This window comes from Fistularia commersonii, chromosome 19, assembly GCF_037954325.1.
Source record: "Fistularia commersonii isolate RoL2024-O1a breed Wild chromosome 19, RoL_Fcom_v1.0, whole genome shotgun sequence".
Lineage (NCBI taxonomy): Eukaryota > Metazoa > Chordata > Actinopteri > Syngnathiformes > Fistulariidae > Fistularia > Fistularia commersonii.
Window position 1 is genome coordinate 13976355 of NC_141302.1, and position 13301 is coordinate 13989655.

Consider the following 13301-nt stretch of genomic DNA (forward strand, 5'->3'; position numbering starts at 1 on the left):
ACTCTAGCAAATGTTCTGCTTGTGCCAGTTTCAATTTCTTATAAATGCAGAGTTGTGACTGGAAGGGCATGCGAATCAAGTCGATGACTTCCATCCATCCATCAGGAGTCGGGTCGTGGTGGCAGCAGCCGGAGCAGTGAGGCCCAGACCTCCCTCCCCCTGCCATATGGTCCAGCTCCTCTTGGGGGACCCCAGGCCAGCAAGGAGACATAGTCTCTCCCGCTTGTCCTTGGTCTTCCCTGTGGAATATGTTGTCCCCAGAGTCAATGAATTAGTTGCAAGAAAAAATGGAAGTGTAACGATTTGAGCGAGTTCGACAAGGGTAAAATTTCAAAGGAGACATTTAGGTCAGACTCTCCGAAAATGCAGCCCTTGTAGGGTGTTCTTGGTCTGCAACGATCACTGCCTATAAATGTGGTCCAAGGAAGGAGCAGTGGTGAACTGGCGATACGATGAGCTCAAATTGTTGAGGAAGTTACATTAATTCTGGCTCTGATAGAAAGGTGTCAAAATACACTGCACATCATGGCAAATATGGTTGCATAGCCAGAGACCAGTCAGGATGCCCACGCTGACCCCTGTCCACCCACAAAAATGCCAACAATGGCCATTTGAGCATTACATCTGGACAAACAAGTGATGGACAAAGGTATCCTGCTCTGATGAATCATGTTTTCTTTTACATGACATGGAATTCTGGGTCCGCGTTCCTCGCTTACCTGGAGAACACATGGGATCAAGGGTGCGCTGGCAGAAGACGAGTCGGTGAAGTTAGTGTGATACTTCGGGCAGATTCTTGATGGGAAACCATCGGTCCTGCCATCCATGTTGATGGTTCTTTTACATATGTTACATATCTAACAACATAACTCACAACAATGATTTTAAGATGAAGATTCAGCCTCCGAACTCTCAGATATCAGTCATACCGAGCACTTGCAGGATGTGCTGGACAAACGAGAACGATCCATAAAGACCCGTAAATTACACGCCTTAGAAGATCTGCTGCAAAAATCTAAAATTGGCTCTTTAGTGGATACCACTTCATGCTTAAATGATCTCTTTCGATGTAACTTTTATGAATTCTTGTCAATGATTAATTCATTGTTATTATATGAACACTCAGCAAGGTAACGTTTTTCTTTTCAATGAGCAGACTCACGAAGCAAATCTCTGTCCCCCTCCACCCCGGCTACAGAGGTTTGTTGTTTTACTATGCAATGTTTTTACCACATATTTTGAAGCAGGATATAAGCACTGTAAATGATTTATATTCTAAAGAACAAAGATGGTAATGCAAATGAAGCTGTTCTTGCACTGGCTTCCATACATTTCATATCTGACTCATACTATCCAAAGAAGTAATGACATACATAAAATCACATTTCAGTTTTTTTTATGGCAGAAATACATTCTAATATCAGTCATGAACTATATAAATATATGGCAATCCTGTGTTTCATTCGAGCCAAAAAACAGAGAACCTCCACTATGCTGCTCTAACAGTTGTGAAGGCAAGAGGACCAAGAAGACAGAGGGAGGAAACTTCCGATCAGTGTGTGTATTCCAGTGTAAGACATGAGACGGACATGGTTTCAATCAATTTATCATGAAGATGCAGATGTTCTTCAATGTTCAGAGACATGAGAGCATGTCTTTCAGAGCCCACAACAAACCACCACTCCTGTGCCGATAACATCTGCTGGTCTACTCAAGCTGTTTTTAGTAAAGGACTTGACTGTTGATGGTTTCATAAGTTGGTTATGCATCACAAACCCCATGAAGAGAAGTAACTGCTGCGGTCACCTCTGTGAAGGTTCAGCGTCATAGATGTTCAAACAGGAAGTTTTTTCACGGTGTGTATTTTATTCACGCCAGAAGAAAAAGAAAGGCAGAGACACTGAAGTCCTCACCCTGGTCAAACTTCTTGATTGCCTCGCTCAAAAAGAGGAAATATATATGGCTTGTTTCTTTTCAACTTCCTTTACCTTAACTATCTTTTAAATGCTACAGGTTTACAGTATCATGTGTCTTTATTTGAAAGAGCAATTATTTGGTGTTGAATGATGCATTGAACATCTAAACTGACAAAGTGAACGAGGTGAAGCAGTGATCAATGTTCATTGGACTTCTGACAGGAAAGACTATTGATAGACCACAGATCAAAATACACTTGCTGATTGACTATAAATACTGAATTTATAAATCTGAATCCCTGAACCTGAAGTTGCAAAGATAAAGCTACAGCTGAAAATAGCCCGGCAGGAAATGTGTCGAGGATTTTACTCATGTTTGCACAAGTGAAATGGACGACAAACAGAAGAACAAGACAAAAATACAGGCTCAAGTCAAATGTTGCTTCTTCATTTCAGCGATGTTTATTCTCCGTCCCCCTCTTCTGCTGCCCCTCAACTCAACAGGATGTCATTGTGGTTCTGAAGCTATTGCATTTTCTTCTCTTCATCTCACACCCATCTGGTCTTTTCCTGTGTGTTTTTTCCACTTTATTGTTTGTGACACTGAAACCCACCACAAGATGAGATGACACTGTTACATCAAATCAAAGAAAGCTGGAGGAGCTCTGTGGTGTCGATGGCCACCTCCCTCCTCTGTTAGTTAACACTATTCAATAGACAGTGGACATAATAAACGATCAGCTAGTTTACACAATGACAGACTGTATGAACATGTGACTGTTAACAATAACATTTCGTTGCAATTGAGCGTCATTGAAAAAAGTACAGGAAACTAAATATGTTGTACAAGTTCACAAAAATCAATCGCTACAGAGAAGTGATTTTTTTAAATATTTTTTTATATTTGTTTTTCCGAATGCAGGACGTACAGTGACAACATAACACATGAATACTTCACAGCTGAAGGAGAATATTTTAGGGGTCTGCAAAAGCAGAGGCTGTATATTAGGCCTCGTATTTTCACTTGCTTCATTCTGCTACAACAATCTTCCAAAATACACAATGCAGCACAAAAGGGACTTCGGTAAGTGTTCTTACCAGTCTCAAGCCCTGATAAATGCAGAGTTGTGTCGGAAAGGGCATGCAATGGATGAAAATAAAAAAAACAAAATAAGCAAATCAAGTCTATGACTAACCTACCGAAATACCGTGTGAGCCATAGTTAACAACAGCTTCCATCTGTTACATAACCTAAAGAATACTGATTGTAATCTGGCTACTTCAGGTTGTAGATGGGTGAGTAGGAAGTTGTGTCTGCTGGTAGAGCGAGGAGAAGCAAGAGTCTGGATAAGAAGATGGGGAATAGACAGGGGATAGAAAATGAAGGTCTGATGTTCTCTTTGGAAAAATAAATGTGCTACTCCTATCATGCCAGACACAACCATTCAAGGTGGCGGCTGATGTGCAGCACGCCATGGGGATATGGTGTGCGCTACTGTGTGGGTGGCGAGTCGCTACTGTACAGGGCCAGATACTGTGTATTGTAAAGCCCATAGCATATGGCTTGTGAGCTCGAGTACTCTGAGGGTGTTGGGGTTGCTGACTGATGTGTTTATGTTTTCTCCCAGTTTCAGTTAGTGTGGATTTCGTTTCCTTTTGTTCTTCTACCCATAGTTACAGAAGTCATGGAAAGTTCTCCTTATGAGCACTCTGTATTTTATTCCCTTTGTTGATCTGAGCTGCAACCAACCTGCCCCCTTTTCCATATGATTATAACTCAGCACTGCCCTTCTTCAAGCTTTCACAATGAATAGATTTATTAAATCCAAATTGCATCTTGTTTTATGTTGCTTTTCTTCCAGGTTGAAGCCAGGACATAAGAGGTACAGAAGAGGGAGAATTAATACATTCTGGTAGAAGGATGGCAGGGTTGTAACTGCCAGGAAGGAGGTCTAGAGCAAGACCAGGGAGATTTATGGATGTAGTGACAGAGGACATGAAGTTAGTTGGTGTGTTAGAGAAGTGGATACAAAAAAATTGGGTCATTTGGAGACGGTGATTTGTTGTGGAGACCCCTGAAGAGTGTAGCAGAAAGGAAAATAATAAATACAAAATTATTATTTGTCTCCCTGAGCCGGTCCCAAGCTCTGATAAAACAAAGGGCAGCGTCAGGGAGGGCACCCGGCACCAAACGTTTGCCCACACCAAACATGCGAATCAAACCTAATAATCTCATACGGATCAGTCGAGGCCCGGGATAACAACGACTACCATTAGTACTGCTGAACTACAGGGTACCCATGGAAACTGAGCTGCTGTAGGTCAAAGAAGGAGAGGAGGACCTTGTGTTAACAAGCTGCAAGAGAAGAGAAAAGGCAAGAATCTGACGGATGCTGGCATTGGAGTTGCCAGTCAGGAGGTCTTGAGGAAGACCAAAGAGAAGATTTATGGACGTAGTGAGAGAGGATATGAAGGTAGTTGGTGTGAGAGAGGAGGATACAGGGAATAGGGTTAGCTGGAGAAGGTTGATTTGCTGTGGCGACCCCTGAAGGGAAAAGCCGAAAGGAGAAGAAGAATATATGTATTTCTCCTCCGTACAATTCAGCCTCTCCTCTCTGACTTTATCTTTAAAATATCCAACATTTGCTGTCCCTCTGAATGACTCTATCATGATCCAATTTGTCCTTGTTACTCCCAAAGAGAACCTCAACATCTTCATCTCTGCTCCCTCCAGCTCTGCTTCCTGCTTCCCGTACAGCGTTGCTGGTCTCACCATTGTCTTGCACACCCTTCATTTCATTTCTGGCTGATACTATTTCATACTATTTCAATGACCCCACAACTTTTTCTCCACCTGTTTTAACCTGCTTGAATGTGTTTCTTCACCTCTTTTCCACACTCTTTATTGCTCATTGACCTTAGGTTCTAAAAATCCTCCACTTTTTTTATCTCCACTCTTGTTTTAGACTCCTCTCCTTTCCAGGACATACATCCATCTGATCAAGATTTTCCTCTACCTGCTCCCTGCTCTCACTCAGATCACGAAGTTATCTGCAAACACCAAGGTCTGTGGAAATTCCTGTCTAACCTCATCTAACAGCCTCTCCATCATTAATGTAAATAAAAATGGGCTCTGAGCGGATCCCTGATGGAGTCCCATTTACACCATGAACTTCTCTTTTACACGTACCGCACACCTCACCCCTGTCTTACAGCTCTCATGCATGTCATATGAACACGTTCTCACTCCAAATTCGCCACAGCCTGACGAATGGTGAAGACTGAGTAATGTTGAAGATCCGTTAGAATCCACAACCTTATGGGGTCCAAACTTGATACATTAAATGAACCAACTACTCTATTATACACATAAACTATCGTGTACAAGAAACAAGTGTAGTTTATTAGAAACGTCAACAATAGGGCCATTTCATGAAACTTCCCCAAAATCACAATGACACTAAATAGTTCCACCTCAGATGTCAGCAACATCGTGTTTCTGGAATGTATCACACGGACACGATTGGTGGAGCTGTGATCATGTGATTAATGACTCTCTCAGAGACTCCTATCTTATTGGCCGATCACATTCTGTCGTGCTTTATAAAACTACACATTAGATGCAGATTCTCTCCAGTGAAGGTGGAGGTTTGACCCAACATGACTCCTGTCTCTGTTGTTTTTCATGTGTCAAGTTTGCTGCTAGTGAGAACAGGTGAGCATCATATTTTTATTTTGTTTTCTTTCAACTTTCAAGTATCACCATACATTCTGCACGGCTGAGGTTTTATGTGTGTAAATTTAACTTTACATTTCTTTCTTTTCCATTTCCTCCTCAGCTCATATCACAGCTTCATCGTCGTCTTTACAGTATTTGTCCGTCAATGTTGGCGAAGACTTCATTTTGGAGTGTTTTGATGAAGAGTCTAAATTTCTATCAATGTTTTACTGGTATAAACAACCTTTGGGACAAACACCAAATCCAATAGTTCAATTTGATAAACGTACCTGGATATATTTTCAAAATGAATATAAAGATAATAACAAACGGTTTAGACTTGACATTGATGCTGGCAGAAATCACTTAAATATCTTAAATGCACAAATTTCTGACTCAGCTACTTACTTCTGCACGGGGAGCTCATCAGATGCCTTTGAATTTCTGAACAGCATCATGGTCATTGTGAGGGATTCCAGTCCGAACGTCAACCTTTCCGTCCTTGTCTCGCCATCTGGGACCCCCAATCCAAGAGGCTCTGAGCATCGGAAGTGTTCAGTCCAAACTGGGACTTGTGGTACAGGGCACAGTGTTTACTGGTTCAAAGACTCCGAGGAATCTCAACCGGGAATTATCTATACTCAAGAAGTCGGTGAGGATCAGTGTGAGAGCAAACCTGGGACCCAAACACACACCTGTTTCTACCACTTGTCGAAAGAGAATCTGACCTCTCACACTGAGACCTACCGTTGTGCTGTTGCATCATGTGGACAGATACTGTTTGGAAAAGGGACAACTCAGGATCCACAAGGTAAGTTGAAGAAGAAAACTATTTTTAGTCATTAGTGAAAGATACAGTCCAATCTATTTCTTTTAATGTTTCTAGTCTTTATTTTAAAATTATCATTACATTTTTCATGTTGAAATATGCAGGCAAAGACTGGACACCTGTGTTGATCGGAGCTTTGACGTTTAACACAATCGTGGTCGTTTTCTTGGCTTTTACTGCACACAGACTGTACAGGACACAGAGATATAAATCCACAGGTAGGGAAAACTAAGATTACGTTCAACCTGAGAGGTTCATATGTAAAGTCATTTAAATATTTATATATCTATTTTTATCAACCAAGCTCAGAAACGTTTCCAAAGCGGAAAACGTTTAATCGAGTAATCCTCGCAGACTGTCTGTACAAAAGGAGGTGCTGCCAGTTTGAGCTCCTTGGACATTGCTTCAAATCAGCCCTCGGTATTTGAGTTCATTAGATTTAATCCATATAAATCTAAAGTTGTTCGGATGATGGTTTATCATGATATATAGTTTACATCCCACATTTAAGCCCAGAGGATTTATCACTTGCAGGTGTATGTTCAGTTAAAACTACCCAACATATGCATGGATATTACTGATGAAGAATATCCTGATTAAATGCTTATAAATTAATGTCCACCATTAAAGATTAATGATCAAATTTTTGATAAAACCGCTTTACTCCAGCTTCAAAAAGTTATAGAAAAAATTGGAATTTGCACGGCGTAAGGTTGACACCTACGGAGTTTTATTTGTTATATCTAGGAGGGGGTCACTGTCCAAACTCATAGTTTGTCCACAGGAGTGCCTCAAGGCTCAGTACTGAGTCCACATTTGTAATAAATTAATACATCCTCAATTGGTAAATTATTACTGCTTGCAACAAGTGTAAGTGTTGTGTTCTGAAAATGCTTCTTTTACGGACCAGACTCACAAGAAAGACCATCGGTTGTTCCGGCTCCTGAGGCAGAGGTAGGAACATGTTTGTTGTATTTACATTCACTTTCGTATACTTTGTAGCCTGAATGCCAAATACACATCATATGTGTATGTTTGTAGGAAGGGTGGATTTTACTAAAAAAAAAGGAAAAAAACAAACAGGAAAAAAGAAAAGGAAAAAGTTGTCTGTGGTGATACTGTTGTTATACTTTTGCGAATATTGTACATATTTTGGGTGTGTAAAGTAAATACTACAAGGAAAGTTATTTGGTAAAAATCTTTAAGTCTTGACACATTCCTTTCTTAGGATGAATAATTATCCATGGAAACAGAAAAAAAAACATTTGACAGACAGCTGTATTATATTTTATTTACAGGGTCGCCAGGAAGCAGAGAACCTCCAATATGCCACTCTAAGTGATTTCAGCAGCCACAGACCAAGAGTGAGAAATGACACCAGGGGTGAATGTGTGTACGCCGGTGTCAAGCTGTAGATCTTTCTGGACATCTGTTGTTGTTCCTGCATCCTTGTTTGAGAGTAAACTTTGCATTGTATCTGTTGTATTGCAATAAAACAACTGAACCTCCTTTAATCTCACTAAGTCCGTTTGTGTTAAGTCACAAAGGTTGATTTCTTTGTGGAATTTATAATGAAAAACCACAGAACTCAAGACCCCTGTGGAATCAGTGGGTCAGGAAGCTGGATACAGAGAGACACCTAAATTGACATATATATATTGGCATATATGTACAGTCATGGCACTGATGGGAAAAGAACTGGAGTCAAAGTTATCTTGAAGGGGTCGTTTCCAGTTAGAAGGAAGCTGGTTGTTCACAGAATGCTGCATCCTAGTATATTAATGGAAAGTTGGAAGGACAAGGTACACCAGCAAAGGGGATAGCCACAGCCTTGAGGATTGACAAGCAAAATAAATGCAAGAATTTGGGGGATCTTCACAAGGAGTGGACTAAGGCTGGAGTCAGCACGTCAGGAGCCATTGAACACAGACCAATCTTACACATTGGATATAAATCTCGCATTCCTCAACTCGCGTCAATCCACTTCTGAACCAGAGACAAAGTCAGAAGCACCTTCCCTGGACTGTTGAGAAAAGAACTGTATTGTTGCCCAGTGGTCAGAAGTTCTGGATTATGGAGGTGGATACATCCGACACATGTCTTGGGGCGTTCCTGTCACAGGAGTCAACCTCTGACAACAAGCTTCACATTTTTCACATTTTTCACCCCTGCATGTTTTTCTCACTGCAGTTCACCTCAGCCAAGGAGAACAATGAAAGTGGAAACAGAGAGCTGCTCCCTGTCTTGGATACCTTCCAGGTGTGGTACCACTGGGTGGATGTGGTAAAATATCCTTCAAACATCCTGTCAGGGTATCACACCTGATCCCAATTTGTAATCGGCGCCAGCTGCAGCAGATGCCGCTAATCAAGATCCCTATAAAGGGCAGCAGCTCTGCATGGTGCTGGGGGATTGCGGATCACAGTCCACTGCGGAGCCCTGCCGCGACCGGACCCAGTCAGCCGGTGTAACGTCTGATCCTGCCTGCAACCCGTCCTGGTGAGACCCAGCCCTGTGCAACTCTGTCTCGGGGCCAGGGCCTTACCAGCGACACCCTACCTGCCGTTTCAACTCAAAGCGCTTTCGATCCAGATTCCTGCTCTGAGGTGTGGTTCCCTGCCCGGGTCCGCCCCCACGCTCCGTGACACATCCGGTCACAATAACCTTACCGACATCAAATAGGCCCGACAGTTGAACTCCTGGCAGGCATGTGTCTAGAGACCCTGACACAATCCTTACTACTCTGGTTATTGGGGAAATCACCACAAATCTCAGAGGTGGTCATGAGTGCACAGCGTACCCAGCTGGACCCTGGGACTGGAACCCCCAAAGGCTCCATCTTCCCGATGTGGTACAGACCCAGGTGCTCAAGTGGGGTCATCCAATAATAGCAGCAGACGTCTGAGAGTTTGTCTCCAGGGTTTGTAGCCGAAACAAGGCCTCTCAACAGCACCTCTGACCTCGTGTGCGCTCTCCCTGTTAAATTTCCCTGAACAGAACCAGACTTGTTCTTCAAGGCAGTGCACCTGGTGGCTCTCCCTAACCTCCCCTCTTCACTTGAGACAGCAGAGCTCATCATGAAGCATGTGTAGCTTGCTCCATGGATTCCCAACTGACATAGTGACTGACTGGGGCCCCCAATTCACCTCCCAAGTCAGGAGGGCCATCTGCAAGGAGATTGGTGCAACCATCAGCCTGTCCTCAGAGTACCACCCCCAAGCCAACAGCCAGGCAGAACAAGCCAACCAGAGTCTTGATGAGGTAACCCTCCATTGTGCTTCAGCCTTCCACCCCTCCTCGTGGAGTAAGAACCCTTCCTGGATGGAGTATGCAATGAATCTCCAGTTCAGCCGCCAGCAGAAGCCACTGGCCTCTCCCCCTTTGAATGATATCAAGGCCACCCCCTCGCCCCAATGTTCCCTGGTCAGGAGTCTGAGGTTGCAGTTTCCTCCATCCAGGATCATCTCCAGTGCTGTCGCCAGGCTTGGAGGTAGAGTCCACACTTCTCTCCAGATGACCAATGTACAGGTATGCGCGACCAAAGAAGCCGCTGATCCAACGCTGAGCCTCATAGAAATCCATCAAGAAGAAATTGAGAGGCACCAGACGCAGCAATACAACTGACCTGAAAGCTGCTATTAAAAGTAACCTGGGCTTCCATTACACTTGAGAAGTGCCACAGACTGATCGCCTCCAGGGCACACCACCACCACAGCACAATTACTGATGCAGTAATTTATGAAAAAAAAAAAAAAAAAAGTATTGATTTTGTAGCAAAACATACTTTTTGAATGACTGACATCGAAAATATTCCTTTCTTTATTGATCTTTTATTGTAATCAAATTTTTTGAGATACAGAGTTTTGGGTTTTCATCGTCTGTAAACCATCCATCCATCCATCCTCTTCCACTTATCGTGCACTGAGCAGCAGTATGATTTCATGCCCAGAAAGAGTACTACAGATGCAGTATTTGCCTTGAGTATGCTGATGGAGACACACAGAGAAGGTCAGAGGGTGTTGCATTGAGGCTTTGTAGACCTAGAAGTGAATATGACAGGGTGCAGGGAGAAGAACTATGTACCGTATGAGAATGTATGCGAGTTGCGAAGTGGTGAGGTTAGACAGGAATCTGCATTGACTATAATATTTGCAGATGCCATTGTGATCTGTTTTGAGAGCAAGGAGCGGATGGAAGAAAATCTCAAGCGGTCGTGGTATGCTCTGGAAAGGTTTAGGCGCACCAAGAAAGAATATATGTGTGAATGAAAGGGAAACCATGGGGTTACAGGGTAAAGACATAAAGAAGGTGGGGAATTTCAAGTACTTCAAGGCCAACAGTCAATGGAGAGTGCGGGAAAGAGGTGAAGAAACATACGCATTCATGTCGGCAGGGGTAGAGAACAGTGTCAGGGGTAATGTTTGATAAAAGAGTAACAACCAGAATGAAAATAAAGGTATGTAAGACAGTGGTGAGACCAGCGGTGTTGTTTGCTTGAGTGACAGGGGTATTGAGGAGAAGCCATGAGGCCAGAGCTGGATGCAGCAGAGAGGAAGATGTTGAGGTTACCTTTGGGGTGGCAAGCACGGACAGGATCAGAAAATGGCCTATCAGAGGGCAACCACCTCTTGGGGTTCTGCATCACTTCATCTTACTCACTCCAGAGTGTATCTTTCTTTTCTAACTTATATCTCACTGGTGAGGCATAGCCACTACCAACTTTGAGCGTCACGCTTTCAATTTCTACTTTCAGACTCATCAGTCTATCTGGCACTCTGTTCAATACCAGAATATTCCTAACAACTCCTTCAAGATAACCCCTACCATATTTCTCTTCATATCGAAACCAAAGTTTTACAATCTAAAACTTTCTCCTAGCCTTGTCAACTCTCCAGCTGGTGTACCACCTTCCCTCTCTGCATCATGTCAACCAACTCACAAGCTATTGTCTTTCATTGTCTAAATATTCAAAGTCCGTACGCTCAGTCAGAGACTCTTGCCTTTTCTCTTCTCTCCCTGCTTCTGAACATGCTCTCCTTCTTCGACCCACTATAGCCATATTTCCACGGGTAGCCTGTTGGTTATTGGCACCAATAGCAGTCGTGGATCATGGCTAAGTCCTTTTGTAAGGCATAGACTTGATTTGCTTTTTTGTTTGGCATTTTTAAACAATGCAAGCCCTTCCTGACAAAACTTTGCATTTATCAGGACATTTAACTTTCAAAAGGCAAACAATAGTTTGAAGACATTGTTACTGCATTGTCATTTACAAGGTAGTAGTCATTAATTAATGCAAGTAAAAATATGAGGTTGATAAATAATGTCTTTGCTTTTGCAGTCCCCCCAAAAAGATTCCCTTTCAGTGTTACAAACTTGCTCTGAATGTCTGCATTAAGAAAAAAAAATCACTTTATACACTCTTAAATCTAGTATTATAATTTGTTTATTTGGTTACACGAATTGATATTTTGCCATTGCAAACTTTTTGGGATCAATCCCAGTCCCTTTTGTAAAAAGTTTGACAGAGGACAAAACAATGTCCTTTCGAATGTGTCTAGGTCTCTAGGAGAGGTGGCAGAAGAGTTTCTGGTTTAATTATTCCACAGAATATTATAGAGTGAGAGGATGTTCAAGGAACATTTGACGACATCGTGTTTCTGATATGTACCACACAGAGACTATTTGAGGAGCAGTGAACACGTGATCGATGATGCTTTCAAAGACTCGCATCTGATTGGCCGATCAACATCTGTCTTGCTTTATAAATCTACAGATGAGAAGTTGATTCTTTCTGTTGAAGGCAAAGGATTTAACCAACATGACCCTTGGATCTGTTGTTTTTCATGTGGCCAGTTTGCTGCTGGTGAGAACAGGTGAGAATTGAAGTTATATTTTGTCTTCATTTTATCTTCTTTTTCCTTCAAGTTTCAAGATGCATTTTTTGGGCGAGTTTATTATATGCGTACGTTTAACTTTCCGTTTCCTCTTAATCTCTCTTTCCTCCTCAGCACACATCTCAGCTTCATCATCGTCTTTACAACAATTATCTGTAAATGTGGGTCAAGACTTTGTGTTGGAGTGTTTCTATAAAGGGGCTGAATTTCTATCAATGTTTTACTGGTATAAACAAACTATGGGACAGAAACCAAGTCTTATAGCAGTATTCTATCAACAGACCCAATTGCCATTTTTTTATAATGAATTTAAAATGAATAAACGCTTTAGAATTAATCATTCTCCCGGCAGAAATCATTTGAATATCTCAAATGCACAAATTTCCGACTCAGCTACTTACTTCTGCATGGCTAGCTTTGTAAATGCCCTTGAATTTTTGAATGGCACCATGGTCATTGTGAGGGATTCCCGTCTTAAACTGCCACCTGAGACCCTCCAGTCAGGAGACTCTGTGAATCAGAAATGTTCCGTCAAAACTGGGACTTGTGGTACAGGACACAGTGTTTACTGGTTTGAAGGCTCAGAGGAGTCTGAAACTGGAATGATTTCCACTCATGAAGTTGGGGAGGATCAGTGTGAGAACAAACCTGAAACACAAACACACACCTGTTTCTACCACTTGTCGAAAGAGAATTTGACAGCATCTCACACTGGAACTTATCGTTGTGCTGTTGCATCATGTGGACAGATACTGTTTGGAAAAATTAAAATTCCAGACTCACAAGGTAAGTAGAAGATTACTTAATAAATTATTATTTAATTGTAGTGAATCTCCCAAACTGGTGACAAAAAAAAATCAAAATCTTACACATATGTGTAATTTTTCTGTGTGTTTTAAAATTCTATTTTTTCTTGTCTTAAAACCCGCAGGTACAGAATTGCT

The 13301-nt window shown here is 42.1% G+C and overlaps 2 protein-coding genes across 2 annotated transcripts; both read left to right on the top strand.

Moving 5' to 3' along the window:
- The first annotated feature begins 5560 nt into the window (after positions 1-5560).
- On the top strand, positions 5561-7916 carry LOC147223873 (uncharacterized). The gene is made up of 5 exons (XM_086166404.1): positions 5561-5631; positions 5756-6445; positions 6568-6681; positions 7374-7417; positions 7762-7916. The coding sequence occupies exons 1-5, from the start codon at positions 5577-5579 to the stop codon at positions 7876-7878; spliced, it is 1020 nt and encodes a 339-aa protein (XP_086022530.1). The 5' UTR covers positions 5561-5576; the 3' UTR covers positions 7879-7916.
- A 4359-nt stretch (positions 7917-12275) lies between these two features.
- On the top strand, positions 12276-13151 carry LOC147223874 (T cell receptor alpha chain MC.7.G5-like). Its single transcript, XM_086166233.1, has 2 exons — positions 12276-12336; positions 12472-13151. Exons 1-2 carry the CDS (start codon positions 12282-12284, stop codon positions 13149-13151), a joined length of 735 nt encoding a protein of 244 aa, XP_086022359.1. The 5' UTR covers positions 12276-12281.
- Positions 13152-13301: the final 150 nt, after the last annotated feature.

What these genes read in the sequence shown, in the direction of transcription:
- LOC147223873 (XM_086166404.1), top strand. Translation starts at nt 5,577, where the DNA reads ATGACTCCTGTCTCTGTTGTTTTTCATGTGTCAAGTTTGCTGCTAGTG. An exon ending in TTTGCTGCTAGTGAGAACAG is followed by an intron (nt 5,632 to 5,755) that starts GTGAGCATCATA and finishes TTTCCTCCTCAG; the next exon opens with CTCATATCACAGCTTCATCG. An exon ending in GACAACTCAGGATCCACAAG is followed by an intron (nt 6,446 to 6,567) that starts GTAAGTTGAAGA and finishes TGAAATATGCAG; the next exon opens with GCAAAGACTGGACACCTGTG.
- LOC147223874 (XM_086166233.1), top strand. Translation starts at nt 12,282, where the DNA reads ATGACCCTTGGATCTGTTGTTTTTCATGTGGCCAGTTTGCTGCTGGTG. An exon ending in TTTGCTGCTGGTGAGAACAG is followed by an intron (nt 12,337 to 12,471) that starts GTGAGAATTGAA and finishes TTTCCTCCTCAG; the next exon opens with CACACATCTCAGCTTCATCA.